The sequence below is a fragment of the Haliotis rufescens genome, unplaced genomic scaffold (assembly GCF_023055435.1).
Source record: "Haliotis rufescens isolate VD_foot unplaced genomic scaffold, xgHalRufe1.0.p SCAF_46, whole genome shotgun sequence".
Lineage (NCBI taxonomy): Eukaryota > Metazoa > Mollusca > Gastropoda > Lepetellida > Haliotidae > Haliotis > Haliotis rufescens.
In genome coordinates, this window is record NW_025964179.1 from 2,032,180 (window position 1) to 2,059,954 (window position 27,775).

Genomic DNA, 27,775 nt, shown 5'->3' on the forward strand with positions numbered 1-27,775 from the left:
GCACTGTGATGTCAGCGAGACCAGCGTGCAGTCTCATACTTGAGATAAGTTATTTGCCAATCTACATTTCATGCGTTTGGTCGGTGTGGTGTACATCACCTCTTGATCATTGATCAACTTGTACAAGTAAGTGTGCATGGTTGTGTATAATACCTTGGTATGTGTATATTCACTGTCATACAGAAATGTATGTAGTTTCCCGGTATATTAAGGGCGATCATAAAAGATGATGTGACGGGTGTTGCTGGTAGGGCAGGACATGCGTACCGGTTTCGTGAACACACATTCAAGTGTAAATTGGTTGGACACCATGGCAACTGGACAACAGCGTTGAATAAGATCATGTGCAAATGGGTCTTTTGTGGCATCAGCTTGTCATTCGAAGGAGTGGGTTGGTGGTTTTGGCTTGTCATTCGAAGGAGTGGGTTGGTGGTTTTGGAATGAGGGTGAGGGTGGTGGGTGGGGTGGGGTGTGGTGGTGGTGGTGGTGGTGGTGGTGGTGGTGGGGGTGGGGGTGGGGGTGGGTGGTTGATGCCGTCGGTAACACTGTGTGTCTGTTCTCTGCAACGTCTGACTACTCCCAGAGGGTGAAAACACTCCTGCATACACTTCTATATTTCACAACACACCAGAGATGCATAGACACTACGGATGCATAACAAAACTGTATAACTGATATATTCTACTCGAATGATTGTCCGTGAGTATTTGCAGTTTCCAAGGACCCAAGGTAGGACTCCCGAACAAATAGGTTGGAAGAGAGTTTTCCGCCTCTCACTTTTGTATTCTAGTAGTGAAGCCATCGTGGCATTATTAAGGTTCGGGGAATCGTTGATAAACAAAACATGTCGAAAGACCGCCACAATCATCGCTGCGTCTGCTAAGGACCTTGAACCTCGCGTTCAAAATGATTAGCGCCCCTTGGACCACGAGGCTTCCGCTGGTAAGATACGTTTTGAAATGCACACGTAATCAACGGTACCTCACTCCCGTTCATTCTAAATCGACCCGTGAAGATCCAGGGTAGAATAGGTCTTCAGCAACCAATGCTTGCAGTCAAAGGCGACTAACGGGATCGGGTGGACAGACTCGCTGATTTGGTTGATGCATGTCATCGATCTCAATTGCGTGGATCGATGCTCATGATGTCAATCACTTGATTGCCTGGTCCAGACCGCCGTCATATAGCTGGAATATTGCTGAGTGCGGCGTTAAACAAACAAACAAACAAAGCAAACAAAAATACTTCCAAATTAATCAGAGGGGCACACTGAAATCTGTGATACTGTTAATAAAACACGACCTGTTTTACAGAGCTTCTCTTGAGGATTTGGACAAGAAATGGCAGACGCAGAGGAAGCCCCGTTACTTCAGAAAAAGTCAGACAGGAAATCTCCAACGTATGTAAACGTCACTACCTCCCTAGTCGAGAAGAAGACTGACCATCAACTGACCGGATCTTCGGAGGTCAGGGAAAATGACATATACATCCCCTACGATGAAAAATGTTCCGACTTGAGGACGAGCTACAGTGACGGCATCGAGTCCGTATGTCTGTCGTGGGAGAACATCAACGTCCACGTGAAGATAGACAACAAGAAGTGCTGTGGGCGTAGAAGCCAAGAGGTGGAGCTAAAGCACATTCTCAAAGATGGTGAGAAGGACCCTGTGTTGATGTGTGTTAGGGTGTGTAGTGGGAATGACCCTGTGTTGATGTGTGTTAGGGTGTGTGGTGAGAAACACCCTCTGTTGGTGTGTGTTAGGGTGTGTGGTGAGAAGGACCCCGTGTTGATGTGTGCTAGGGTGTGTGGAGAGAAGGACCCTGTGTTGGTGTGTGTTAGGGTGTGTAGTGAGAATGACCTTGTGTTGGTGTGTGTTAGGGTGTGTGGTGAGAAGGGCCCTATGTTGATGTGTGTTAGAGTGTGTAGTGAGAAGGACCCTGTGTTGGTGTGTGTTAGGGTGTGTTGAGAGAAGGACCCTGTGTTGGTGTGTGTTAGGGTGTGTGGTGAGAATGACCCTGTGTTGGTGTGTGTTAGGGTGTGTTGAGAGAATGACCCCGTGTTGATGTGTGTTAGGGTGTGTGGTGAGAAGGACCTTGTGTTGATGTATGTTAGGGTGTGTGGAGAGAAGGGCTCTATGTTGGTGTGTGTTAGGGTGTGTGGTGAGAAGGGCCCTATGTTGATGTGCTTTAGGGTGTGTGTCGTGAATGACCCTGTGTTGGTGTGTGTTAGGGTGTGTGGAGAGAAGGACCCTGTGTTGATGTATGTTAGGGTGTGTGGTGAGAAGGGCCCTGTGTTGGTGTGTGTTAGGGTGTGTGGTGAGAAACACCCTGTGTTGGTGTGTGTTAGGGTGTGTGGAGAGAAGGGCCCTATGTTTATGTGTGTTAGGGTGTGTAGTGACCAGGACCCTGTGTTGGTGTGTGTTAGGGTGTGTGGTGAGAAACACCCTGTGTTGGTGTGTGTTAGGGTGTGTGGAGAGAAGGGCCCTATGTTTATGTGTGTTAGGGTGTGTAGCGAGAAGGACCCTGTGTTGGTGTGTGTTAGGGTGTGTGGTGAGGATGACCCTGTGTTGATGTGTGTTTGGGGTGTGTGGTGAGAATGACCATGTGTTGGTGTGTGTTAGGGTGTGTGGAGAGAAGGGCCCCGTGTTGGTGTGTGTTAGGGTGTGTGGAGAGAAGGGCCCCGTGTTGGTGTGTGTTAGGGTGTGTGGTGAGAGTGACCCCGTGTTGGTGTGTGTTAGGGTGTGTGGAGAGAAGGACCCTGTGTTGGTGTGTGTTAGGGTGTGTGGTGAGAATGACCCTATGTTTGTGTGTGTTAGGGTGTGTGGTGAGAAGGACCCTGTGTTGATGTATGTTAGGGTGTGTGGTGAGAAGGGCCCTGTGTTGGTGTGTGTTAGGGTGTGTGGTGAGAAACACCCTGTGTTGGTGTGTGTTAGGGTGTGTGGAGAGAAGGGCCCTATGTTTATGTGTGTTAGGGTGTGTAGTGACCAGGACCCTGTGTTGGTGTGTGTTAGGGTGTGTGGTGAGAAACACCCTGTGTTGGTGTGTGTTAGGGTGTGTGGAGAGAAGGGCCCTATGTTTGTGTGTGTTAGGGTGTGTAGCGAGAAGGATCCTGTGTTGGTGTGTGTTAGGGTGTGTGGTGAGGATGACCCTGTGTTGATGTGTGTTTGGGGTGTGTGGTGAGAATGACCATGTGTTGGTGTGTGTTAGGGTGTGTGGAGAGAAGGGCCCCGTGTTGGTGTGTGTTAGGGTGTGTGGAGAGAAGGGCCCCGTGTTGGTGTGTGTTAGGGTGTGTGGTGAGAGTGACCCCGTGTTGGTGTGTGTTAGGGTGTGTGGAGAGAAGGACCCTGTGTTGGTGTGTGTTAGGGTGTGTGGTGAGAAGGACCCTGTGTTGATGTGTGTTAGGGTGTGTGGTGAGAAGGACCCTGTGTTGGTGTGTGTTAGGGTGTGTGGTGAGAAGGACCTTGTGTTGATGCATGTTAGGGTGTGTGGAGAGAAGGGCCCTATGTTTATGTGTGTTAGGTTGTATGGTGAGAAGGACCCGGAGGTGATGTGTGTTAGGGTGTGTGGTGAGGATGACCCCGTGTTGGTGTGTGTTAGGGTGTGTGGTGAGAATGACCCTGTGTTGGTGTGTGTTAGGGTGTGTGGTGAGAAGGGCCCTATGTTTATGTGTGTTAGGGTGTGTGGAGAGAAGGACCCTGTGTTTATGTGTGTTAGGGTGTGTGGTGAGAATGACCCCGTGTTGGTGTGTGTTAGTGTGTGTGGTGAGAATGACCCTGTGTTGGTGTGTGTTAGGGTGTGTGGTGAGAAGGGCCCTATGTTTATGTGTGTTAGGGTCTGTTGTAAAAATGTCCCTGTGTTGGTGTGTGTTTGGGAGTGAGGTGAGAAACACTGTGTGGATGTGTGCTTGGGTGCTAAGAGGTATGTTAGGGTGGATGTGTATGGTTTAGAGTGTGTGGCAGTATGGTGTTTTACCTTCTAGTGGCATTACTGTGCTCTATGTTCCAGTGACATTACTGTGCTCTATGTTCCAGTAACATTACTGTGCTCTATGTTCGGATGACATTACTGTGCTCTATGTTCGGATGACATTACTGTGCTCTATGTTCCAGTGACATTACTGTGCTCTATGTGCCAGTGACATTACTGTGCTCTATGTTCCAGTGACATTACTGTGCTCTATGTTCCAGTGACATTACTGTGCTCTATGTTCCAGTGACATTACTGTGCTCTATGTGCCAGTGACATTACTGTGCTCTATGTTCCAGTGACATTACTGTGCTCTATGTTCCAGTGACATTACTGTGCTCTATGTTCCAGTGACATTACTGTGCTCTATATGCCAGTGACATTACTATGCTCTATGTTTTAGTGACATTACCGTGCTCTATGTTCCAGTGACATTACTGTGCTCTATGTTCGGATGACATTACTGTGCTCTATGTTCCAGTGACATTACTGTGCTCTATGTTCCAGTGACATTACTGTGCTCTATGTTCCAGTGACATTTCTGTGCTCTATGTTCTAGTGACATCACTGTGCTCTATGTTCCGATGACATTACTGTGCTCTATGTTCCAGTGACATTACTGTGCTCTATGTTCGGATGACATTACTGTGCTCTATGTTCCAGTGACAATACTGTGCTCTATGTTCCAGTGACATTACCGTGCTCTATGTTCTATTGACATCACTGTGCTCTATGTTCTAGTGACATTACTGTGCTCTATGTTCGGATGACATTACTGTGCTCTATGTTCCAGTGACATTACTGTGCTCTATGTTCCAGTGACATTTCTGTGCTCTATGTTCGGATGACATTACTGTGCTCTATGTTCCGATGACATTACTGTGCTCTATGTTCCAGTGACATTACTGTGCTCTATGTCCCAGTAACATTACTGTGCTCTATGTTCCAGTAACATTACTGTGCTCTATGTTCAAGTGGCATCACTGTGCTCTATGTTCCGATGACATTAATGTGCTCTATGTTCCAGTAACATTACTGTGCTCTATGTTCCAGTGACATTACTGTGCTCTATGTTCCAGTGACATTACTGTGCTCTATGTTCCAGTGACATTACTGTGCTCTATGTTCCAGTGACATTACTGTGCTCTATGTTTTAGTGACATTACTGTGCTCTATGTTCTTTTGACATCACTGTGCTCTATATGCCAGTGACATTACTGTGCTCTATGTTCCAGTGACATTACTGTGCTCTATATGCCAGTGACATCACTGTGCTCTATGTTCCAGTGACATTACTGTGCTCTATATGCCAGCGACATTACTGTGCTCTATGTTCCAGTGACATCACTGTGCTCTATATGCCAGTGCCATCACTGTGCTCTATATGCCAGTGACATTACTGTGCTCTATGTTCCAGTGACATTACTGTGCTCTATGTTCCAGTGACATTACTGTGCTCTATGTTCTTTTGACATCACTGTGCTCTATATGCCAGTGACATTACTGTGCTCTATGTTTTAGTGACATTACCGTGCTCTATGTTCCAGTGACATTACTGTGCTCTATGTTCCAGTGACATTACTGTGCTCTATGTTCCAGTGACCGGTCTGGTGAAACCTGGATCTTTGCTGGCCATTATTGGAGCAAGGTGAGTGAGTGAGTGAGTGAGTGAGTGAGTGAGTGAGTGAGTGAGTGAGTGAGTGAGTGAGTGAGTGAGTGAGTGAGTGAGTGAGTGAGTGAGTGAGTGAGTGATATCATACGCGATATTCCAGACGTATCAGATCGGGGACACCAGAGAACTGGTTCCCCCATTGTCCCCAAGTGGGGCATCGAATCCGGGTGAACGCCTTACCCGCAGGACTTCCACGTTGTCTTAACATCGGGTAATAATCGACTATTTGCATGTTTTAATGAGGTGGTTAACAGTATAGATGGTTGTACCGGATTTTGTTTCGAGTCAGTTTCGCTGACGTTGATGCCTTTCATAAATAAATCTATAGCTGTAGTTGTTATTTCCCAGTGGCGCCGGCAAGTCGACTCTGATGAACGCACTGGCGTGTAGGAACATCGCCCAGTACACCATGGAAGGAGCTGTCAAGGTCAATGGTGTACAGGTCGAAAAGGGCATCAAGAACATCTCAGCCTATGTTCAACAAGATGAGATGTTCATCGGGACCCTCACGGTCAGGGAACATCTCACGTTCAGGGTAGGTGTGAATTGGGTTTAAACGCCGCTTTGAGCAACTTCTCGCTGATAGTAAGGTGTGCAAGGTTGGTGTGTTTGCGTGTTTGCGTGTTTGTGTGTGTGTGTGCGTGCGTGTGTGAGTGTATATGCGCCTGTTCGTGTGCGTACTCGCGTGAGTGTGCGTGAGCGTTCGCGCTTGTGTATGCGTCTGTTCGTGTGCGCGCGTGTGTGTGTGCGTGTCTGTGTGCGCCCTCAGCAGATCAAGACGAAGTAGCCTCTGTCCAACTGTATAATTGTCCATAAAAGCTAGGCTAAAAATCGTTGCTTTTATAGACCCCGTTCGACACCCAATAATGTGTCATGAACACAATATTAAGTATCCCTTTACTAATCTCGAGGGCGGTCGGGTAGCCTATTGGTTAAAGCGTTCGCTCGTCACGCCGAAGATCCGGGTTCGATTCCCGACATGGGTACAATGTGTGAAGCCCATTTCTGGTGTGCCCCGCCGTGATATTGCTGGAATATTGCTACAAGCGGCGTAAAACCAAATTCACTCACTCACTCACTCACTTATGTCTTGTGTTAGCGTTAGGGTAGGTTACTGTCAAGGCATCTGTGCTCAGCACTTGGATCCTTGAATAAAAATATCGCCGAAGGTTCTAGACAAAAAATGAATTTCAATGATTACCATCTCTCATAAAAACAACAACAACAACAACGAAAAAACTCCATTGGAGTGGAGAGGCATAGTCTCCGCGCGTTCGAGTTAAAAATAAAGTTAGCTGCTTCAAATCTAAAGGTATTTTCATCTTTACGTTTGTATCTAAATGAAGGTTTCTGTTCCAGGCTCTGTTGAGGATGGACAGGCGACTGTCGAGGAAGGCCCGCTTACAGAGGGTGGATGAGGTGATCGTCGAGGTATTGTTCTTACAGTTAACCACCTCTACAGGCAACCGGTACTGCTTACAAAGCATCCTTTCAATGGTTTAACGTTAGGAAATACGACAAGAGTTTCGTCGGTGCAAGTTGTAGGTGAAGCAAGACAATGAGAGCGGGTTCCTGTGTAATGTGTGCCATCCCTTAATAGGAGGAACTGACGTACCTCTGAGTTCTGTGACCAGATGGATGACGGGCTTGATTTAGATTGTAACGATCTGACAGATGGGTATCACTGTGGGCAAGATGGGTCTGGTCAAGATGGTTGTGATCGTTGTGATGGCAGATTGGTCTGACTTAGATTTCTGTAATTTGGCGGATTGGTCTGACCTAGATTGTTGTGATTTAGCTGAAGGGTCTGACTTAGATCGTTGTGATTTGGCTGAAGGGTCTGACTTAGATTTTTGTAATTTGGCTGATTGGTCTGACTTAGAGTTTTGTAATTTGGCAGATTGGTCTGACCTAGATTGTTGTGATTTAGCAGAAGGGTCTGACTTAGATTATTGTGATTTAGCAGAAGGGTCTGACCTAGAGTGTTGTGATTTAGCAGAAGGGTCTGACCTTGAGTGTTGTGATTTAGCAGAAGGGTCTGACTTAGAGTGTTGTGATTTTGCAGAAGGGTCTGACTTAGAGTGTTGTGATTTAGCAGAAGGGTCTGACTTAGATTATTGTGATTTAGCAGAAGGGTCTGACCTTGAGTGTTGTGATTTAGCAGAAGGGTCTGACCTTGAGCGTTGTGATTTAGCAGAAGGGTCTGACCTTGAGTGTTGTGATTTAGCAGAAGGGTCTGACCTTGATTGTTGTGATTTTGCAGAAGGGTCTGACTTAGAGTGTTGTGATTTGGCAGATGGGTCTGACGAAGTGCGCTGAGACTAGGATTGGGACGCCAGGTCTGACAAAGGGAATCTCTGGAGGCGAGATGAAGCGGCTGTCCTTTGCTTCAGAGGTAAAACCAAGTTTGTCAATGAATAGATAACGTAGGTCCTGTACCTACATATACAAGGAAGTATTCCAACTCATTGAAATTCGTTGTACCTGCATGTTGTAAACCCGGGCGATATTAATATCAATAACTGATATCCGAGAAGTGTCATGATCTATTAGCTTCATACCCGTGTTCGTTTCGAAAAAGCGGTAAGCGTCTGAGGCCTCCGCCCGCGCTACGCTAACCCTAACTCACTAACAGAACGCGCCGCAGTTATTTATATATATATATATTTCTTATAGATAGTGTACTGGGCGCCTTCTGTGAGAGAGAGAGAGAGAGAGAGAGAGAGAGAGAGAGAGAGAGAGAGAGAGAGAGAGAGAGAGAGAGAGAGAGAGAGAGAGAGAGAGAGAGAGAGAGAGAGAGAGAGAGAGGAGGGAGAGAGATTATACAATTTACTTGATTCGAGTATTTACCATCGGCATCGGATCCTGGCACTGGAAAGTACCGCAACTCTGCAAAATAATTTGCACTCTACCCTCAAAGAGCGCCGTTAGTCAATCTGTGACTCGTCACTCTGAAGGCCCGTGTTCTATTCGCCACATAGTTACAATGTGTGAAGCCCATCCTTGGTCCACTGTCATGATAGGTCGCTATGTAAGTGCAATAATCTTGAACGCGGGGTTAAACCCCATCTCACTGCCTCACTCTACCATTGTCTCTAGTTCCTGCTTCTTTCTGCCGCGAAGGCGCACTTGGTCCACTGCCATGATACGTCGCTATATAAGTTCAATAATCTTGAACGCGGCGTTAAACCCCATCTCACTATCACACGCTATCATAAGTGTCGCCGAGTTTACGTATCTCTAAATCCTGCCTCTTTCTGCCGTGAAGGTGCTGACCAATCCGCCCCTGATGTTCTGTGACGAGCCGACGTCGGGGCTGGACTCCTTCATGGCACAGAACATTGTGAAGACCTTACAGAGCATGGCGGCCAAGGGCAGAACCATCCTGTGTACTATCCATCAGCCATCGTCGGAGGTCTTCGCCATGTTCAGCCAGTGAGTTAACCTGGGAACACTACTAGGAACATCTACCCAGCCCCGCTTCCTTGTGTCCCTGTCAGGGCCAGGAGCAAAACTACTCGGTTCAGGATATGTCCCTAGCACCCCATGCTTGTGTCCCTTTGAGGGCTCGGTTGAGAACAGGTCACTGGTAAGCCTTGATCGTATCCCTTTGGGGGCTCAGTTGAGAAAAGGTCCCTAGTAAGCCATGATCGTGTCCATTTAGGGGCTCGGTTGAGAACAGGTCCCTAGTAAGCCAGGATCGTGTCCCTTTGGGGGCTCAGTTGAGAACAGGTCACTAGTAAGCCTTGATTGTATCCCTTTGGGGGCTCAGTTGAGAACAGGTCCCTAGTAAGCCATGGTCGTGTCCCTTTTGGGGCTCAGTTGAGAACAGGTCCCTAGTAAGCCATGACCGTGTCCCTTTGGGGATTCGATTCAGAACAGGTCACTAGTAAGCCATGATCGTATTCCTTTAGGGGCTCGATTCAGAACAGGTCACTAGTAAGCCATGATCGTGTCCCTTTGGGGGCTCGATTCAGAACAGGTCCCTAGTAAGCCATGATCGTGTCCCTTTGGGAGCTGGATTCAGAACAGGTCCCTAGTAAGCCATGATCGTGTCCCTTTGGGAGCTCGATTCAGAACAGGTCACTAGTAAGCCTTGATCGTATCCCTTTGGTGGCTCAGTTAAGAAAAGGTCCCTAGTAAACCTTGATCGTATCCCTTTGGGGGCTCAGTTGAGAACAGGTCCCTAGTAAGCCATGATCGTGTCCCTTTAGGGGCTCGATTCAGAACAGGTCCCTAGTAAGCCATGATCGTATTCCTTTAGGGGCTCGATTCAGAACAGGTCACTAGTAAGCCATGATCGTGTCCCTTTAGGGGCTCAGTTGAGAACAGGTCCCTAGTAAGCCATGATCGTGTCTCTTTAGGGAATCAGTTGAGAACAGGTCCCTAGTAAGCCATGATCGTGTCCCTTTAGGGGCTCAGTTGAGAACAGGTCTCTAGTAAGCCATGATCGTGTCTCTTTAGGGTCTCAGTTGAGAACAGGTCCCTAGTAAGCCATGATCGTGTCCCTTTAGGGGCTCAGTTGAGAACAGGTCCCTAGTAAGCCATGATCGTGTCTCTTTAGGGGCTCAGTTGAGAACAGGTCCCTAGTAAGCCATGATCGTGTCCCTTTAGGGGCTCAGTTCAGAACAGGTCCCTAGTAAGCCGTGATCGTGTCCCTTTAGGGGCTCAGTTCAGAACAGGTCCCTAGTAAGCCATGATCGTGTCCCTTTAGGGGCTCAGTTCAGAACAGGTCCCTAGTAAGCCGTGATCTTGTCCCTTTGGGGGCTCGATTCAGAACAGGTCCCTAGTAATTAAGCCTTGATCGTATCCCTTTGGGGGCTCAGTTGAGAACAGGTCCCTAGTAAGCCATGATCGTGTCCCTTTGGGGACTCGATTCAGAACAGGTCCCTAGTAAGCCTTGATCGTATCCCTTTGGGGGCTCAGTTGAGAACAGGTCCCTAGTAAGCCTTGATCGTATCCCTTTGGTGGCTCAGTTGAGAACAGGTCCCTAGTAAGCTATGGTCGTGTCCCTTTGGGGACTCGATTCAGAAGAGGTCCCTAGTAAGCCATGATCGTTCCCTTTGGGGACTCGATTCAGAACAGGTCACTAGTAAACCTTGATCGTATCCCTTTGGGGGCTCAGTTGAGAACAGGTCCCTAGTAAGCCTTGATCGTATCCCTTTGGGGGCTCAGTTGAGAACAGGTCCCTAGTAAGCCATGATCGTGTCCTTTTGGGGCTCGATTCAGAACAGGTCACTAGTAAGCCATGATCGTGTCCCTTTGGGAGCTCGATTCAGAATTGGGGCTTGGGTCAGAATACAATGTGTGAAGCCCATTTCTGGTGTCCCCCGTCGTGGTATTACTGGAATATTGCTAAAAGCGGCGTAAAGCCGCACCTACTCACTCACGCACCCGCTCACTGCTCGAGTGAGTGAGTATGGTTTTACGCCGCTTTTAGTAATATTCCAGCAATATCACGAGGGGGGACACCAGAAATAGACTTCACACACTGTGCCCATGTCGGGAATCGAACCCGGGTCTTCGGCGTGACGAGCGAACGCTTTAACCACTCGGCTACCCGGCCGCCCCTCTCACTGCTCGAGTACTAGGGACGTGTTGTATATTCATGGTGTTTGATGTTTCAACAACGTCACCCAATGTTCAGTGTTGACATATGTACATTAATATGTTTGACTGAAATTGAAATCGTGAAATGTGAGTTTACTTTCCTGACTGATACAGGTTATGAAATCATCTTGACCTTGACCTGAACTTGACCTGAACTTCGTGGCTTGTTGACCCCAAGTAGTTGTGCGACTGCAACTTTATGTAAATAAAAACCTTTCAATAATGGAGTCCGTGACTTATTCTTTTCGGGTTTCTGTAACAGTTACACAGTATTATCCCCTTTGTTGTCAGAGGGGTATACAAAGTACATGATCTAGACCACCAGTTGTCGGACTTCCATTTTTGTGGAAGCCTCGGTGGCTGATTGGGTGAGATCGCTGACTTTGTGTGCTGGCAATTAGGTGCCTCACTCTGGCAGTGTGGGTTCGAATCCCGGACGGGACTCAACCCCAAAAGGTACGAGAATCTGTACTCTACTAAGAAAGTGTTATCCCAAATATAACATTTGTTACTCTTTGTTTTAGGGTTCTACTTTTGGCCGAGGGCAGGACAGCATTCATAGGGGCATCACAAGATGCTTTTGAGCTGTTTTCCAGGTAATAGGCCGACACACCGCATGTTTATGTACACTCACTGTATCCATGTTATATTGTCAATGAGAAGTTAAACTTGTATTCTACCATGAATTTTGAATTTACTCGATTCTGATTGGTCAATCAGAGGCTATTAAATCACAATAAACCCCCTCTGATTGAAACAGCTGGTTTGACGGCCGCATCACCGCGGAAGCCTAATATTCATAGCAGCGTTCGGTTCCAAATTCAATTTAGCGCGGTTAAATCTACAAGTAACCTAGCTCTACATTGAAAACACAGTATGTTTATCTCCTAATTAACATAATCATTGTTTCCATATTTAATCTGTATCCATATCTGTATTTTTGGTATTTTCTTGTTACTGATGCGCAGTGAAAAGTTGTCCCCTTGGCGACGCAAGAAACCTATGAACGTGGGTTCGAATCCTGGGTCGCCCCTATTATGTTTCTAGGTTTGTCAGCACCATACCCGTGTTCGTGGGTTTCGCCAAAAGGGCGAGGCCTGCATCTGTTCGTGTTTTTCTCCCACATTAACCTGACGCACCGTGATATATCTGGAATACTGTTTAAAGCGGTATTAAACAACTCACTCCTTGTTACTGCTCTTGTTTCTCCTTCTCTCTATCCTTCTCCTACTCACTCACTCACTCACTCACTCACTCACTCACTCACTCACCCACCCACCCTTCCCACCCTTCCACCCACCCACCCACCCACCCACCCACCCACCCACCCACCCACCCACCCACCCACTCACCCACTCACTCACTCACTCACTCACTCACTCACTCACTCACTCACTCACTCACTCACTCACTCACTCACTCACTCACTCACTCACTCACTCACTCACTCACTCACTCACTCACTTTATTCTCATCCTGCAGCCAAGGTTTCCCCTGTCCAAGGAACTTCAACCCTGCAGACTTCTATGTGCTGACTCTTGCTATTGTCCCCGGAAAGGAGCAGGAAAGTTTCGACAAAGTGCAGGTAACACAACAGTTCAGTTTGTGTTGATGGTGTCAGGCATACATGTGAAGTAAAAACTGTCGATTAGGGGCCGGTTTAGGGTTAGGGTTAGGGTAAGAGTTGGGGTTAGGGTTAGGGTTAGGGTTGGGGTTAGGGTAAGAGTTGGGGTTAGGGTTAGGGTTAGGGTTAGGGTTAGGGTTAGGGTAAGAGTTGGGGCTAGGGTTAGGGTTGGGGTTAGGGTTAGCGTTAAGTTTAGGGTTAGGGTTAGTCTCCTATTTTCATCATTTGCCATGTCTATGCCAAAGGCGTTGCCTCAGTGAGAGGGTGTGATTGCCTTGTAGCACACTCAAATGCCACGGCAGCTTTTTTATCTTTACCGGATATAAACATTTGTCTTTTGTTCAGGGCAATATTATCTAATCAGATTATTGTATTTCCACATAAAGCCAGTGTTGTAGTATGCTTTCGGAATAGTATACGCATGGTCGTTGGTTTGACCAAAGTGGTACGCACCTAACACTGTCAACTCACATTTTATATAGCTATGATATTAAGGAAATACAACAGCGTTAAACACTCACTAGCCCTCGGAAAATCTTGGTTGGTGATCATATAAGGTTATGATAACTAGAATGATAACACTTAATGATCATACTAGTTATCATTAAGTGTTATCTGACAAGATCCGGGATAGAATAGGTCTGCAGCAACCCATGCTTGCCGTAAAAGGCGACCATGCTTGTCGTAAGAGGCGACTAACGGTATCGGGTGGCCAGGCATGTCATCGTATCCTAATTGCGTGGATCGATGCTGAAGATGTCAATCACTGGATTGTCTGGTCCACACTCGATTATTTACAGACCGCCGTCATATAGCTGGGATATTGCTGAGTGCGGCGTTAAACAACATGAAACTGAAACTGTGAGGTTATTTGACAATCAACCCGTCACAGCTGAAGGTGAGGTGAGGTGAAATGGGGTTTAACGTCGCGTCCAAGATTATTGCACTTATATAGCGACGTGCATGCACGTGTATGTATGTGTGTGGCTGCTTGTACTATTCCGGACTGATGCCGATTTATAGTGCTAGCTCACTGAGATACCATGCCGCAGTTTAACATGAAAACGCCACTCAGACACAGTATACTGACTCCGAGCCGACAAGTCCTTGTTTTAGCCCCTTAATGCCGAGCGCCAGACAGGGTAACAACAAGTACCATCTTTTAACGTCTTTTGGTATGACGCGGCCGGGGATCGAAACCCGGACCTTCCGCTCTCCGGGCGGACGCTCTACCACTAGACCACGGAGGCGGTCCCACAGCTGAAGCTAACATAGAGTGAGTGATTTAACACCACTTTAAACAGTTTTCCATTTTTACCATGACGTGCCAGCTGGGTTGTGGGGGCAAATCCTGAGTGATTTCATGTTCATGGGGACAAACGCGTCACGCTGCTAACAAATCCAGAAACACTGAGGACGATTCCACAACCATTGGGACGCCAAAGGGACGTACACAATGTAACTCTGCATCGCAGTACCTTATTGTATTGTTTATGTCCTTCAGAGTTTGTGTGACGCTTTCCGAGACAGTGAACTGACCCGCATTATGTCCACGGACATCATGGACACTTCACAGACACTGCGACGAGCGTCATCTGTCGTGGTAAGTGAGACTGTATGTTGTGAAAATAATTTGACGAAAAATGAAAACATGACATAAAATTGAAGAAAACATATAAGCCACAAATATTAAATAAGGATGTTCAAATATATAAATGTTAATCACGAATATATTATTGAATTAATAATTTAACGAAAATATTGAATAAATAAACTTGAACAATAGGAACAAACATTCTTGAAAACGGAACAGCCAGTCATTACACTCAGAACCTCCATTGTTTGTCTCATCAGTTGTCATGGTGACAATGTGATGACGTAGTGTCAGTAAATCTTTAATTTGTTGTTCACATTGTCGACCACTGGTTTGTCTACGTAACATTTTACAGTCACAATCTTTCATTTCAGTAAGGAGGAAAGCATGTAGGAATGGACGGATTGATACATGGATGGTTGGATTGTGTACAGAGAGATAGTTAAAAGCGACAAACTGTATTCCAGTTTCTTGAGAAAAATATAATGCCGTTTATGAACCCAGCATAAATATGATGAAATATTTCTTGGTTACAGTTTGAGGAGGCGTTCGACAACGAAGACAGGTAAGAGCATCACGCCTTATACGCCATTTGGAAACTGTTTCTGTAGATAAACGAGACTGGTGATTCTCTGAAGTTGACGTTAGATGTAAGAACAGAGGCCCCCGGTGACGCAGTTGACAAGAGAAACGCTCATGAATGTACGGAGTCCCTTGGTTGTGTGCCCTCGTGGGATTCCGTGTGAGACTAGGTCCTCAGCTTCCTTGCTTCTTGTAGGAGGCTAATAACTTGTGATGCTCGCTGACTGCATCGTCGTACCCGACGCTGATCATGCAAAGCACTGGATCACAAGATGTGATTATTTACCTTTATTACAGAATAATGCCTTAAACAACAAACATTGTGGTCAAAGAAACGCAAGAATGAACGTATTCACATACACACAAGTGTACTCATGTGCCTGTGACTTGCACACTCATCAGAGAAGTACACAAAATACATGATCTAGATTCCCATTTTGTGGAAGCCTCGGTGGCTGAGTGGGCCAGATTGCCCACTTTGTGTACTTGCGACTTGGTGCCTGACTTTAAGATTGTGGGTTCGATTCCTGGATGGGACTCAAACCCAAAATACTAGAATTTGTACGTTACTAAGAAAGTGTTATCGGTTTCGGAGGATAGTCTTGACTGATTATTCTCTTGCTTGGACAATTTATATTATCCCACTCACTCACTCACTCACTCACTCACTCACTCACTCACTCACTCACTCACTCACTCACTCACTCACTCACTCACTCACCCGCCCGCCCGCCCACTCACTCACTCACTCACTCACTCACTCACTAGTGTTCCCTGACATAAACACACTAAACAACTGACCAAAAGTGCACATATCGTATTTCAGATATGACACATCTTGGTTCAATCAGTTTTCTGTTGTGCTGTGGCGAAGCTGGATCAGTCTATTCAGGGATGTGGTCTTGTTCCGAGTCCGGGTGATGCAGACTGTGGTAAGTATCAGACAGGCCACTGTCTACCTGACACATGGATCTTGGCATGTCCACGTTGCTGGCACATGTTAAATAAAATACAAAAACAAAAACCTTTCGATATCGAATAGCAATCCCTGCATAAAGCAGAGTCGATCGTACGATTCAGACTACATCATGAGCATGTGTTTATGAATCACTATCACATAGTCATGATATCAGGTGTTCGCGAAAAGGTGAGCGTATCCTCCACCACCGTGGGCACCCGTCACAAATACATACAAAGGCAAGTCAATCCTTCACCTGAAAAAAGGTTAATCTTTACGCTAAAAGCATTATAGGAAACATGATTTACTGATTCTTATGGTGATTGCTGCGTAAAGCTATTCAACTACCTATTTAACACCATGACGTCAGAAACAATATAATTTGGATGGTATAACACCGTACAAAACTAGTGTCAGAGAAAAGAAAAATCAGGGTGCTTTACATGTATGTATTCTATTCCATTATTCATAATCCCCGACAGTTAACGACAAATGTATGTATTGACTTCATGTTTTGTTTGTGTTTTTTTATTTTATTGTTCCCATAGTAGTACTACAGTATTCCGTCAACAACATTTCGCATTACATAGAATGACACAATGCTTTATCTTGACACAAGAAAAATCCGCGTTTGTTTAAACAGTAGATGACTTTGGTTAGTTATACCACGCAGTTACCACACTATGAACACAGGATGCTCCCTAAACCAAAGAAGGATTTTGTCCCAATACCCATAAATAGACAGTATTCCTCATGGAAATTAAACAAGATAAGGCCATTCTTGATTTCTGTTCTCGTTTTCTTGATTTCTTGGCCTTTAAATTATATTCACGTTGAAAATACAATGTAGTACAAATATTGTCAAATATGTAAATTGAAGAATGAAAAGTTAACAACAAAAGCATGCTATTTTGGAAACAAGCAACATAAGGCTACGTTTTTATTCAAATGAAAATGAAATACAAGTTGAAACAAAAACAAAACAACAAGTGTTAAAAAAACGATGTATACACATGCTCAAAAGTTAAGCGCCACCATATTCATAGTCTCTTGATTTCACGTGTGGGAATCAGAAATACGAAATATGATGATGTATGACTGAATTAGGCTTCCATAGTTTCATGAACCCAAATTTGTTCAGATACCACAAGGAAAGCGTGCTTTACGTGTTGCTGCAGTTCCCCTACCCTATAAATAGTGAAATTCAAGTTTCAGACACGTGGTTGCATTTTGCTCCTGCGTGAGATTCCCCTTCCAATAGAGGTTGAAAATCAGTCATGGTGAGGAGAAAGTTAACGAACGCTGAAAGATGGCAAGTGATAGGCATGAAGAATGATGGCATGTCATGCAGGGCCATTGCAAGACAAATGGGTCGTCATCACAAGGTTATCACTCGTTTGATCGTCAAACATGGTCAAACCAATGATGTCAATAGGTCGGGTAGGCCAAGAGAGACCTCTAACAGAGAGGATAGACGTCTTTTCAGGTTAGTCAGACGAAATCCATTTGCCACTTCAACAGATTTAGGAGTGTAGTGGATTACCCATCAGAGACCCTCGACGATGACCGTAAGGCGTCGCCTCAGAGCGGCTGGTTATAACGCCAGAAGACCAGTAAAACGTCCTCAACTGACCAAGAGGCACATGCGGAATCGTCTGATATGGTGACGTGCCCCTAGTCGATGGAACTTGGCCAAATGGAGAAGGATCCATTGGTCTGACGAGTGTAGAATGCTGCTACGAACTGTTGATGGTCGAATATGTGTTTGGAGGCAACGTTACACTCGTTTTGCACAAAGGAACATCCATATGACCTTAGCATGTGGCGGGGGGTCTGTCATGATATGGGGTTGTGTTTCCTTCGGCTGCAAACTTCCGCTGGTGACAATTCGTGGAAACCGGAATGGCAAACAATACCAAGATGCTGTTCTTCGTCCAGTGGTCGTCCCTCATTTTGACAACCATCCTCTTCAGGCAAGACCTCTTTACATGGGGGACAATGCTAGACCACACACATCTCGGGCAGTTTTGGCTTATTTGCGTCAAGAAGCTATTGCCACTCTTCCTTGGCCGGCCTGTAGTCCGGATCTTAATCCGATAGAGCATATCTGGGACATTCTTGGCCGGAGAATCAGACATCGTGGTCCCCCAGTTCAAAATCTCGCTGGATTTAAAGCCGCACTTCATGAAGAATGGATCCGTTTGCCTCAGAGAAGCATTCAACGACTTGTAATGAGTATGAGGCGTAGGGTTGAAGCTGTGGTCAATGTCCGTGGATCATACACACGTTACTGACGTTTCGGTCTTGCAATAGACTCTGCAGTCCCTAGGGTGTCTATGTGACACCTGATATGGTTTGCTGATATCATGACAGTTACATGACAAAACAAGTTTTTCAATGTTTTCTAATCCTTCAATTTCTGGTCTTCGGTAAAATTCCTTTCTGCTCATATTCTTTTGGAACACAAGATAAACTTGCTTTGGGACAACTTTTTGCATCACATGAGGTTCACATATATGGCTTATAATAATCGTACATCTCGTTATAATAGTAATCATTAAGTGCCAAAAGTAACAGTTCACAAATATGGTGGGTGGCGCTTAATTTTTGTGCATGTGTATATATAAAAACATTAATAGGGTATAAATATTTCAGAACATTTGATGTAAATAAACCCGATTTAGACGTTCCAGTTGGCAGAGACCGACAGATTGGCCGATACTGTTGTTGTGGACTTTGTTTCAGTTGACTAAGGCTGGCCTTAGCGGTTGCTGTGGACTTTGTGTCAGTTTACTGGGTCTGGCCTTAGTGGTTGCTGTGGACCGACCTAAGCGGTTGCTACTTACTTTGTGTCAGTTGACTGAGACCGACCTAAGCGGTTGCTACTTACTTTGTGTCAGTTGACTGAGACGGGCCTAAGCTGTTGCTGTGAATTTTGTTTCAGGTAATATCCGTCGTTCTTGGCCTCGTGTACTTGGATCAGGAATACAACCAAGAGGGCGTCATGAACATCAACGGGGCGCTCTTCATCCTCATTACAAACGCCTCCTTCACCAACATGTTTTCGGTAGTTAATGTGAGTAGGGTATCCTAGAGAAGAGAGGTGGGGTTATCCTGGTGGTTTGAAGACATGTTAGGCTTGAACAGATAGCTGGAACGCATCTTGCTTCGCAGGGAAAAGGGAAAAGTGTGACATGGCACGTGCTGCCCGGGCACGTGCAAAACGAGGAAAATCTGACTAAGTACACTTTGGTTTTGAGATGTCGTCGCGTTAGGACGTACATTCGTGACTGCGCAACACCTGGAGTAGCGAGAGGTTGGGGCATCGTAGAGTAGAGAGAGGTGAGGGTATCCCAGAGTAGAGAGAGGATGGATATCCTAGAGTAGAGAGAGGTTGGGTATCCTTGAGAACAGAGAGGATGTTTATCTTTGTGTGAAGAGAGGCGAGGGCATCCCAGAGTGGAGAGAGGTGGGGGTATCCTAGAGTAGTGAGAGGTGAGGGTAATTTATATCTGTAGTATACTTATTGACGCCTGTGTACTTTTTTTTGTTTCAGTCGTTTCCGATAGAGATGTCAATTTTCTTGCGAGAATACGGCAGCGGACTTTACAGGGTAGATGTGTACTTCCTCGCGAAAAACATAGCCGAGGTACGTGCAATAGGACGAGTAAAATGGCACTCAGTACAACACAGGCGAGGTACATGCACTGATGCTTACCCAAATGTCAACCAGTACAAGAAGTGACGGGGCACGACTGATGTAGCGGTAAAATCGCTTTGTAACGGGGCACGACTGATGTAGCGGTAAGATCGCTTTGTAACGGGGCACGACTGATGTAGCGGTAAAATCGCTTTGTAACGGAGCATGGCAGACGTAGCAGTAAGATCGCTTTGTAACGGGGCACGACTGATGTAGCGGTAAGATCGCTTTGTAACGGAGCATGGCAGACGTAGCAGTAAAATCGCTTTGTAACGGGGCACGACTGTTGTAGCGGTAAAATCGCTTTGTAACGGAGCATGGACGACGTAGCAGTAAAATCGCTTTGTAACGGGGCACGACTGATGTAGCGGTAAGATCGCTTTGTAACGGGGCACGACTGATGTAGCGGTAAGATCGCTTTGTAACGGGGCACGACTGATGTAGCGGTAAGATCGCTTTGTAACGGAGCATGGAAGACGTAGCAGTAAGATCGCTTTGTAACGGAGCATGACAAATGTAGCAGTAAGATCACATATAAAGTTTAAGGGATTTACCGTTTTTCTGCATTTGTTATCACGTTAATTCGGAATTTACAATAATAAGGTCTTCAACAAACAAGTAAACTCCATTTTTCACTGCAGCTTCCAACATTCTTCTTTCTGCCATGGCTGTCTGTCCTTGTGCTGTACTGGATGATTGGTAAGTTCCGTGAATGGAGTGAGTGTGTAAGTGAAACACAACGTAACAATGTGAGAAAAAAGTCAAACGCGGCGCAGGCCGTTCACGTTCACCACTTGGTTAAGTCCATGGCTATGTGCTGACAACACAAGGGTCATTACCAGTGTAAACCTTCGGGTCGAACTCACTACCATCAGATTCTGGCACGACAAAGGGACGCAACCCTGCTCGGGAAAGGGAGTAGCCGTACAACACTGAACCACCCTCAGCTACAAACCTGTAAGACATTGCTGCGGACCTGTTAACCTCCATTACTGCCTGACAACACGGAACAATACCACACAGTCGGTTTGTGTCCACACAATTATTATACTCGAATACTTCAGACTGTGACCACCCGAGCACAATTTTAGCTTCTCATATTTAAGAACTTCCTTCCTCATTTGCAGGTTTATACAACGATGCAGTGACGTTTTTGATATGTTGTGGAGTCATCATCCTCGTAGCCAACGTTGCTATCTCCTTCGGTGAGTTGAAACAATGGAATTCCCTGGGTACAACTGCCACTTGTAGTTGCTGTAGTTGCTGTGAGATCGGGTACCAAGGCACCCCTCGCCGTGAGTACTGCCATTTGTAGTTGTTGTGCTAACGGGTGCCATGGCAACCACTGGATGTGTAGTGCTGCCACTTGTAGATGCTGTGGTAACGGGTAGCAGGGCAACCACTAGTTGTGTAGAGCTGCCACTTGTAGTTGCTGTGGTAACGGGTACTGGATGTGTGGCACTGCCACTTGTAGTTGTTGTGGTAACGGGTACCATGTCAACCACTGGATGTGTAGTGCTGCCACTTGTAGATGCTGTGGTAACGGGTACCATGGCAACCACTGGATGTGTAGTGCTGCCACTTGTAGATGTTGTGGTAACGGGTACCATGGCAACCACTGGATGTGCAGTGCTGCCACTTATGTACGTTTCCCTGGATACTAGTATAAGAACACAATACATATTGTGTCTGGTACAAAGGTACAATGCAAATCTTCCTGATGTAAAGACACACTATATAGTTTTTCCTGGTAATCGATTGTACGATTCCGACTATATAATGAGAATGTGTTTATAAATCACTACCAATCACTGATGATACAGCTGTTTGCTAAAAGGTGAGCGTATCCTGGCCTATCGGTGACACCCGTCACAAACACATGCAAAGGCAGTTTAAATGTTCGCCTTAAAGACCCGGGAACTTACAGCAGAATAAGGTTGTCTGTATTCCAGGCTACCTGATATCGACAGCGTGTGGGTCAGTGGACGTCGCCATGGCTGTCACCCCTCCCCTCCTCATCCCCTTCATGTTGTTTGGTGGACTCTTCCTCAACAATGGGTAAGTTCTAACAATACCTTTGTGCCAACAATTGGTAAGATCTAACAATGACTTAGTACCAACAAAGGGTAAGTTCTGTCAATAACTTAGTACCGACAATCGGTAAGTCCTCACAATGACACAGTTCTAACAACGGGTAAGTCCTAACAATGACACAGTTCTAACAACGGGTAAGTCCTAACAATGACACAGTGCTAACAACGGGTAAGTCCTAACAATGACACAGTTCTAACAACGGGTAAGTCCTAACCTAACAATCACACAGTACTAACAACGGGTAAGTCCTAACCTAACAATCACACAGTACTAACAACGGGTAAGTCCTTACCTAACAATCACACAATACTAACAACGGGTAAGTCCTAACCTAACAATCACACAGTACTAACAACGGGTAAGTCCTAACCTAACAATCACACAATACTAACAACGGGTAAGTCCTAACCTAACAATCACACAGTACTAACAACGGGTAAGTCCTTACCTAACAATCACACAATACTAACAACGGGTAAGTCCTAACCTAACAATCACACAGTACTAACAACGGGTAAGTCCTAACCTAACAATCACACAATACTAACAACGGGTAAGTCCTAACCTAACAATCACACAGTACTAACAACGGGTCAGTCCTAACCTAACAATCACACAGTACTAACAACGGGTAAGTCCTAACCTAACAATCACACAGTACTAACAACGGGTAAGTCCTAACAATCACACAGTACCAACAACGGGTAAGTCCTAACAATCACACAGTACTAACAATGGGTAAGTCCTAACAATGGGTAAGTCCTAACAATGACACTGTTCTAACAATGGGTAAGTCCTAACAATGACACAGTTCTAACAACGGGTAAGCCCTAACAATCACACAGTTCTAACAATGGGTAAGTCCTAACAATGACACACTACTAACAACGTGTAAGCCCCAATAATGACACAGTACTAAGAACGGGTAAGTCCTCACAATGACACAGTTCTAACAATGGGTAAGTCCTAACAATGGGTAAGTCCTAACAATGACACACTACTAACAACGGGTAAGTTCTTACCTAACAATCACACAGTACTAACAACGGGTAAGTCCTAACAATCACACAGTACCAACAACGGGTAAGTCCTAACAATGACACAGTACCAACAACGGGTAAGTCCTAACAATGACACAGTTCTAACAACGGGTAAGTCCTAACAATGACACAGTTCTAACAACGGGTAAGTCCTAACAATGACACAGTTCTAACAACGAGTAAGTCCTAACAATGACACAGTACCAACAACGGTTAAGTCCTAACAATGACACAGTGCTAACAACGGGTAATTCCTAACAATGACACAGTTCTAACAACGGGTAAGTCCTAACAATGACACAGTACTAACAACGGGTAAGTTCTTACCTAACAATCACACAGTACTAACAACGGGTAAGTCCTAACAATCACACAGTACCAACAACGGGTAATTCCTTACAATGACACAGTACTAAAAATGGGTAAGTCCTAACAATGACACAGTTCTAACAATGGGTAAGTCCTAACAATGACACACTACTAACAACGGGTAAGTCCCAACAATCACACAGTAATAAGAACGGGTAAGTCCTCACAATGACACAGTTCTAACAATGGGTAAGTCCTAGTAATGACACACTACTAACAACGGGTAAGTCCTAACAATGACACAGTTCTAACAACGGGTAATTCCTAACAATGACACAGTTCTAACAACGGGTAGGTCCTAATTATGACACAGTACCAACAACGGGTAAGTCCTAACAATGACACAGTTCTAACAATGGGTAAGTCCTAACAATGACACACTACTAACAACGGGTAAGTCCCAACAATCACACAGTAATAAGAACGGGTAAGTCCTCACAATGACACAGTTCTAACAATGGGTAAGTCCTAGTAATGACACACTACTAACAACGGGTAAGTCCTAACAATGACACAGTTCTAACAACGGGTAATTCCTAACAATGACACAGTTCTAACAACGGGTAAGTCCTAACCTAACAATCACACAGTACTGACAACGGGTAAGTCCTAACCTAACAATCACACAGTACTAACAACGGGTAAGTCCTAACAATGGGTCAGTCCTAACAATGGGTAAGTCCTAACAATAACACAGTTCTAACAATGGGTAGGTCCTAATTATGACACAGTACCAACAACGGGTAAGTCCTAACAATGACACAGTTCTAACAATGGGTAAGTCCTAACAATGACACACTACTAACAACGGGTAAGTCCCAATAATGACACAGTACTAAGAACGGGTAAGTCCTCACAATGACACAGTTCTAACAATGGGTAAGTCCTAACAATGACACACTACAAGCAACGGGTAAGTCCTTACAATGACACAGTTCTAACAATGACACAGTATCAACAACGGGTGAAAAATGACTATATGTAACTGTTAAGTGGCTTCGATCAACAGGTACGTTTTAACAGTGTTGTAAAAATAGAAGTATTCCAACAATGGCAAACTTAAACAATGGGTAGGCTCAAAGTACAACATTGTTCAAATAAAAAAAAATGCTTTATTATCATTACATGTATCAATTATTACTTCAAAGTACAAATTACCACTATAAATATCCATATCTTTCAAGAACACACTTTTCACTTTCTTCTGATAAATCTTTACAAACGGTTCACTGTGTAAAAGGTCAACCATTTTCAATCCATTTCAGATCCGTCCCTGTGTATTTCATCTGGCTGAAATACATCTCATGGTTTCAATATGCAAATGAGGTCCTGTCTGTCAACCAATGGCAGTACGTCCATAACATAGGTACTTAACCAATCAGCAATTTTCGGTATCAAAATGCTTACGTTGCAAACTAGCAGAAGGTAATTATTTTAATTCAAGGATCAATAATGGTTTGTTGCGGAAGTTTTAGGCATTCGGGTTGTTTACATGTGATCATTGCAGTTATTCTGTTTTTTTCAACCCGCAGGAGGTTCCGAGTCAAAGCAGGTACCCAGCAATCTATGGTGGTCGTAAGAAGCGGCCAAATAATTCCATAAAGCCTTCGTTGCGTTAGGATCTATCGTAACTCTATGGTTTGTCAAAGGCTTACGAATGTCGTAGAGCTGCGAACGTTTTGTGGTTCGTACACCCACGGCTCACAAGATCGATGACTGGATTGTCTGGTCAAGGCTCGTTATTTACAGGCCGATGACATATAGCTGGAATATTGCTGTGTGACGTTAAACAAACACATAATATATATTTTGTAATTTGGTCACAGACTGTCCCGATGGCAATGCCACCATGAACAACACTGACCCCACTGAGGAGTGTTACAAGGATGGTGAAGACGTGCTTGAATATCTCAGCTTCACGGAGGTAAGGACGTACTTGACTATCTCAGTTTCACGGAGGTTAGGACGTGCTTGACTATCTCAGTTTCACGGAGGTTAGGACGTACTTGACTATCTCAGTTTCACGGAGGTTAGGACGTGCTTGACTATCTCAGTTTCACGGAGGTTAGGACGTGCTTCACTATCTCAGTTTCACGGAGGTTAGGACGTGCTTGACTATCTCAGTTTCACGGAGGTTAGGACGTGCTTCACTATCTCAGCTTCACGGAGGTATGGATGTGCTTGACTATCTCAGTTTCACGGAGGTTAGGACATGCTTGACTATCTCAGCTTCACGGAGGTAAGGACATGCTTGACTATCTCAGTTTCACGGAGGTTAGGACATGCTTGACTATCTCAGCTTCACGGAGGTACGGATGTGCTTGACTATCTCAGTTTCACGGAGGTAAGGACATGATTGACCATCTCAGCTTCACGGAGGTAAGGACGTGCTTGACTATCTCAGTTTCACGGAGGTAAGGACATGCTTGGCTATCTCAGTTTCACGGAGGTTAGGACGTACTTGACTATCTCAGTTTCACGGAGGTTAGGACGTGCTTGACTATCTCAGCTTCACGGAGGTAAGGACGTGCTTGACTATCACAGCTTGACGGAGGTAAGAACATGCTTGACTATCTCAGCTTCACGGAGGTATGGATGTGCTTGACTATCTCAGTTTCACGGAGGTTAGGACATGCTTGACTATCTCAGTTTCACGGAGGTTAGGACGTGCTTCACTATCTCAGCTTCACGGAGGTATGGATGTGCTTGACTATCTCAGTTTCACGGAGGTAAGGACGTAATTGACTATCTCAGCTTCACGGAGGTAAGGACATGCTTGACTATCTCAGCATCTCAGCTTCACGGAGGTAAGGCCATGCTTGACTATCTCAGTTTCACGGAGGTTAGGACGTGCTTGACTATCTCAGCTTCACGGAGGTATGGATGTGCTTGACTATCTCAGTTTCACGGAGGTTAGGACATGCTTGACTATCTAAGTTTCACGGAGGTAAGGACGTGCTTGACTATCTCAGCTTCACGGAGGTATTGATGTGCTTGACTATCTCAGCTTCATGGAGGTAAGGACGTGCTTGGCTATCTCAGCTTCACGGAGGTAAGGACGTGTCACGGACGTTAGGACGTGCTTGACTATCTCAGCTTCACGGAGGTAAGGACGTACCTGACTATCTCACCTCGAGGTTAAAATGTGTTTGACTGTATCAATTTCGGCAAGGTAAAGGGGTACTTGAATACCTACACCACGGTAAAGACATGTGAAACAACTTCATTGCAAAGTATGACACATTCCAACATATTAAATTAGGACTATTATTGAGACATTAATATATATTTTCAGACTTCAGAAATGTTTCAGTTGACACCAATCACTGCCTCTACACATATTACACAGTGACCGTTGTCAGAGGCGTGTAATGAGTATCTGTATGTTACAGTCTGTGATATGTCTCATTGTGATTCATTGTACAACCGGCTGCGGCACTCTGCTCAGACTGTCAACCACTGGATTGACAGGGGCAGATTTGATGTTTAAAGGTCAACCTGATGTTGTTGGAATAACGTTGAATGTTGCGTATAACTCACTCACCCACTCATTCATTCACCCACTCACTCAGTCGCTCACACGGGTTAGAATTGTGTTTCGGGGGCACGGGTGGCCCAGTCGTCTAAGGCGCCGCGATTCGCTGTGCAGAGTTGCGTCCCTTGGGCACGCCAGAAACCTATGATTGTGGGTTCGAATCCCAGTTCGCCCCGATTATGTTTCTAGGTTTGTCAGCACCATACCCGTGCTCGTGGGTTTCACCGAAGTGATAAACGTCTGAGACCTGCATCACTTTGGGCTTTCCTCCCACATCAAGCTGACACGCCGCGATATAACTGGAATACTGTTAAAAGCGGCGTTAAACCCAACTCACCCACTCACTCACTAGAATTGTGTTTCCACAACCTATATATGCTTGTCGTAAGGGAGATCGGGAGGTCAGGCTGGATGACTTGGTCGATAAATGTCATCGTATCCCACTTGCGTGGATCGATGCTCATTATGTCAATCACTGGATTGTCTGGTCCAAACTCAGTTATTCACAGTCCGCCGCCATATACCTGAAACATTGCTGATGCGGTGTTTAACGGCAAACAAACAAAAACAAACTGACAATTTGTCTCCCATTTTGCAGGACAACGTGTTCTTCGACGTGGGCATGTTGTGTGCCCTTCTGGTCATCTACAGAGTCATCGCATTCATCGTCCTACTCGTCAAGGCCCGGAGATCCAAATCTTAATTCTACCAGTGACCGCAGGTGACCAATGCGTGCTATGGTCCCCTGAACGAGTTTATGAACACCACTCAATATTCCAACACATACACGGCGGTTGACATCAAGAGTACGCCTTACATGTGCTCCCATGTGGGAAAAAACCTCGGGTTTTCGTCTTAATCCATAAGGCCACCCAACCGCCCTGATGATCGTGGGGTCGTGTCCCAGATTAACCTTGAGATTCCGGGGTAGAATAGGTCTTCAGCAACTCACGCTTGCCGTAAAACGTGACTATGCTTGTCGTAAAAGGCGACTAACGGGATCGGGTGGTCAGGCTCGCTGACTTGGTTGA

General features: G+C 45.4%; 1 protein-coding gene across 1 annotated transcript; it reads left to right on the forward strand.

Moving 5' to 3' along the window:
• Positions 1-27,775, forward strand: LOC124141599 (protein white-like). The gene is made up of 20 exons (XM_046509621.2): positions 1-126; positions 1,314-1,653; positions 5,566-5,614; positions 5,987-6,173; positions 6,998-7,069; positions 7,935-8,033; positions 8,907-9,073; positions 11,773-11,844; positions 12,731-12,833; positions 14,377-14,475; positions 15,003-15,031; positions 15,875-15,980; positions 18,951-19,082; positions 19,563-19,655; positions 20,348-20,405; positions 20,834-20,911; positions 21,659-21,764; positions 24,475-24,575; positions 25,036-25,133; positions 27,343-27,775. The coding sequence occupies exons 2-20, from the start codon at positions 1,341-1,343 to the stop codon at positions 27,445-27,447; spliced, it is 2,067 nt and encodes a 688-aa protein (XP_046365577.2). The 5' UTR covers positions 1-126; positions 1,314-1,340; the 3' UTR covers positions 27,448-27,775.

Excerpts from the sequence above, each read along its gene's own strand:
- LOC124141599 (XM_046509621.2), top strand. The coding sequence starts at position 1,341 with ATGGCAGACGCAGAGGAAGCCCCGTTACTTCAGAAAAAGTCAGACAGG. Across the intron at positions 24,576-25,035 it reads GCAGTACGTCCATAACATAG|ACTGTCCCGATGGCAATGCC; the intron begins GTACTTAACCAA and ends ATTTGGTCACAG. Across the intron at positions 25,134-27,342 it reads AATATCTCAGCTTCACGGAG|GACAACGTGTTCTTCGACGT; the intron begins GTAAGGACGTAC and ends CCCATTTTGCAG.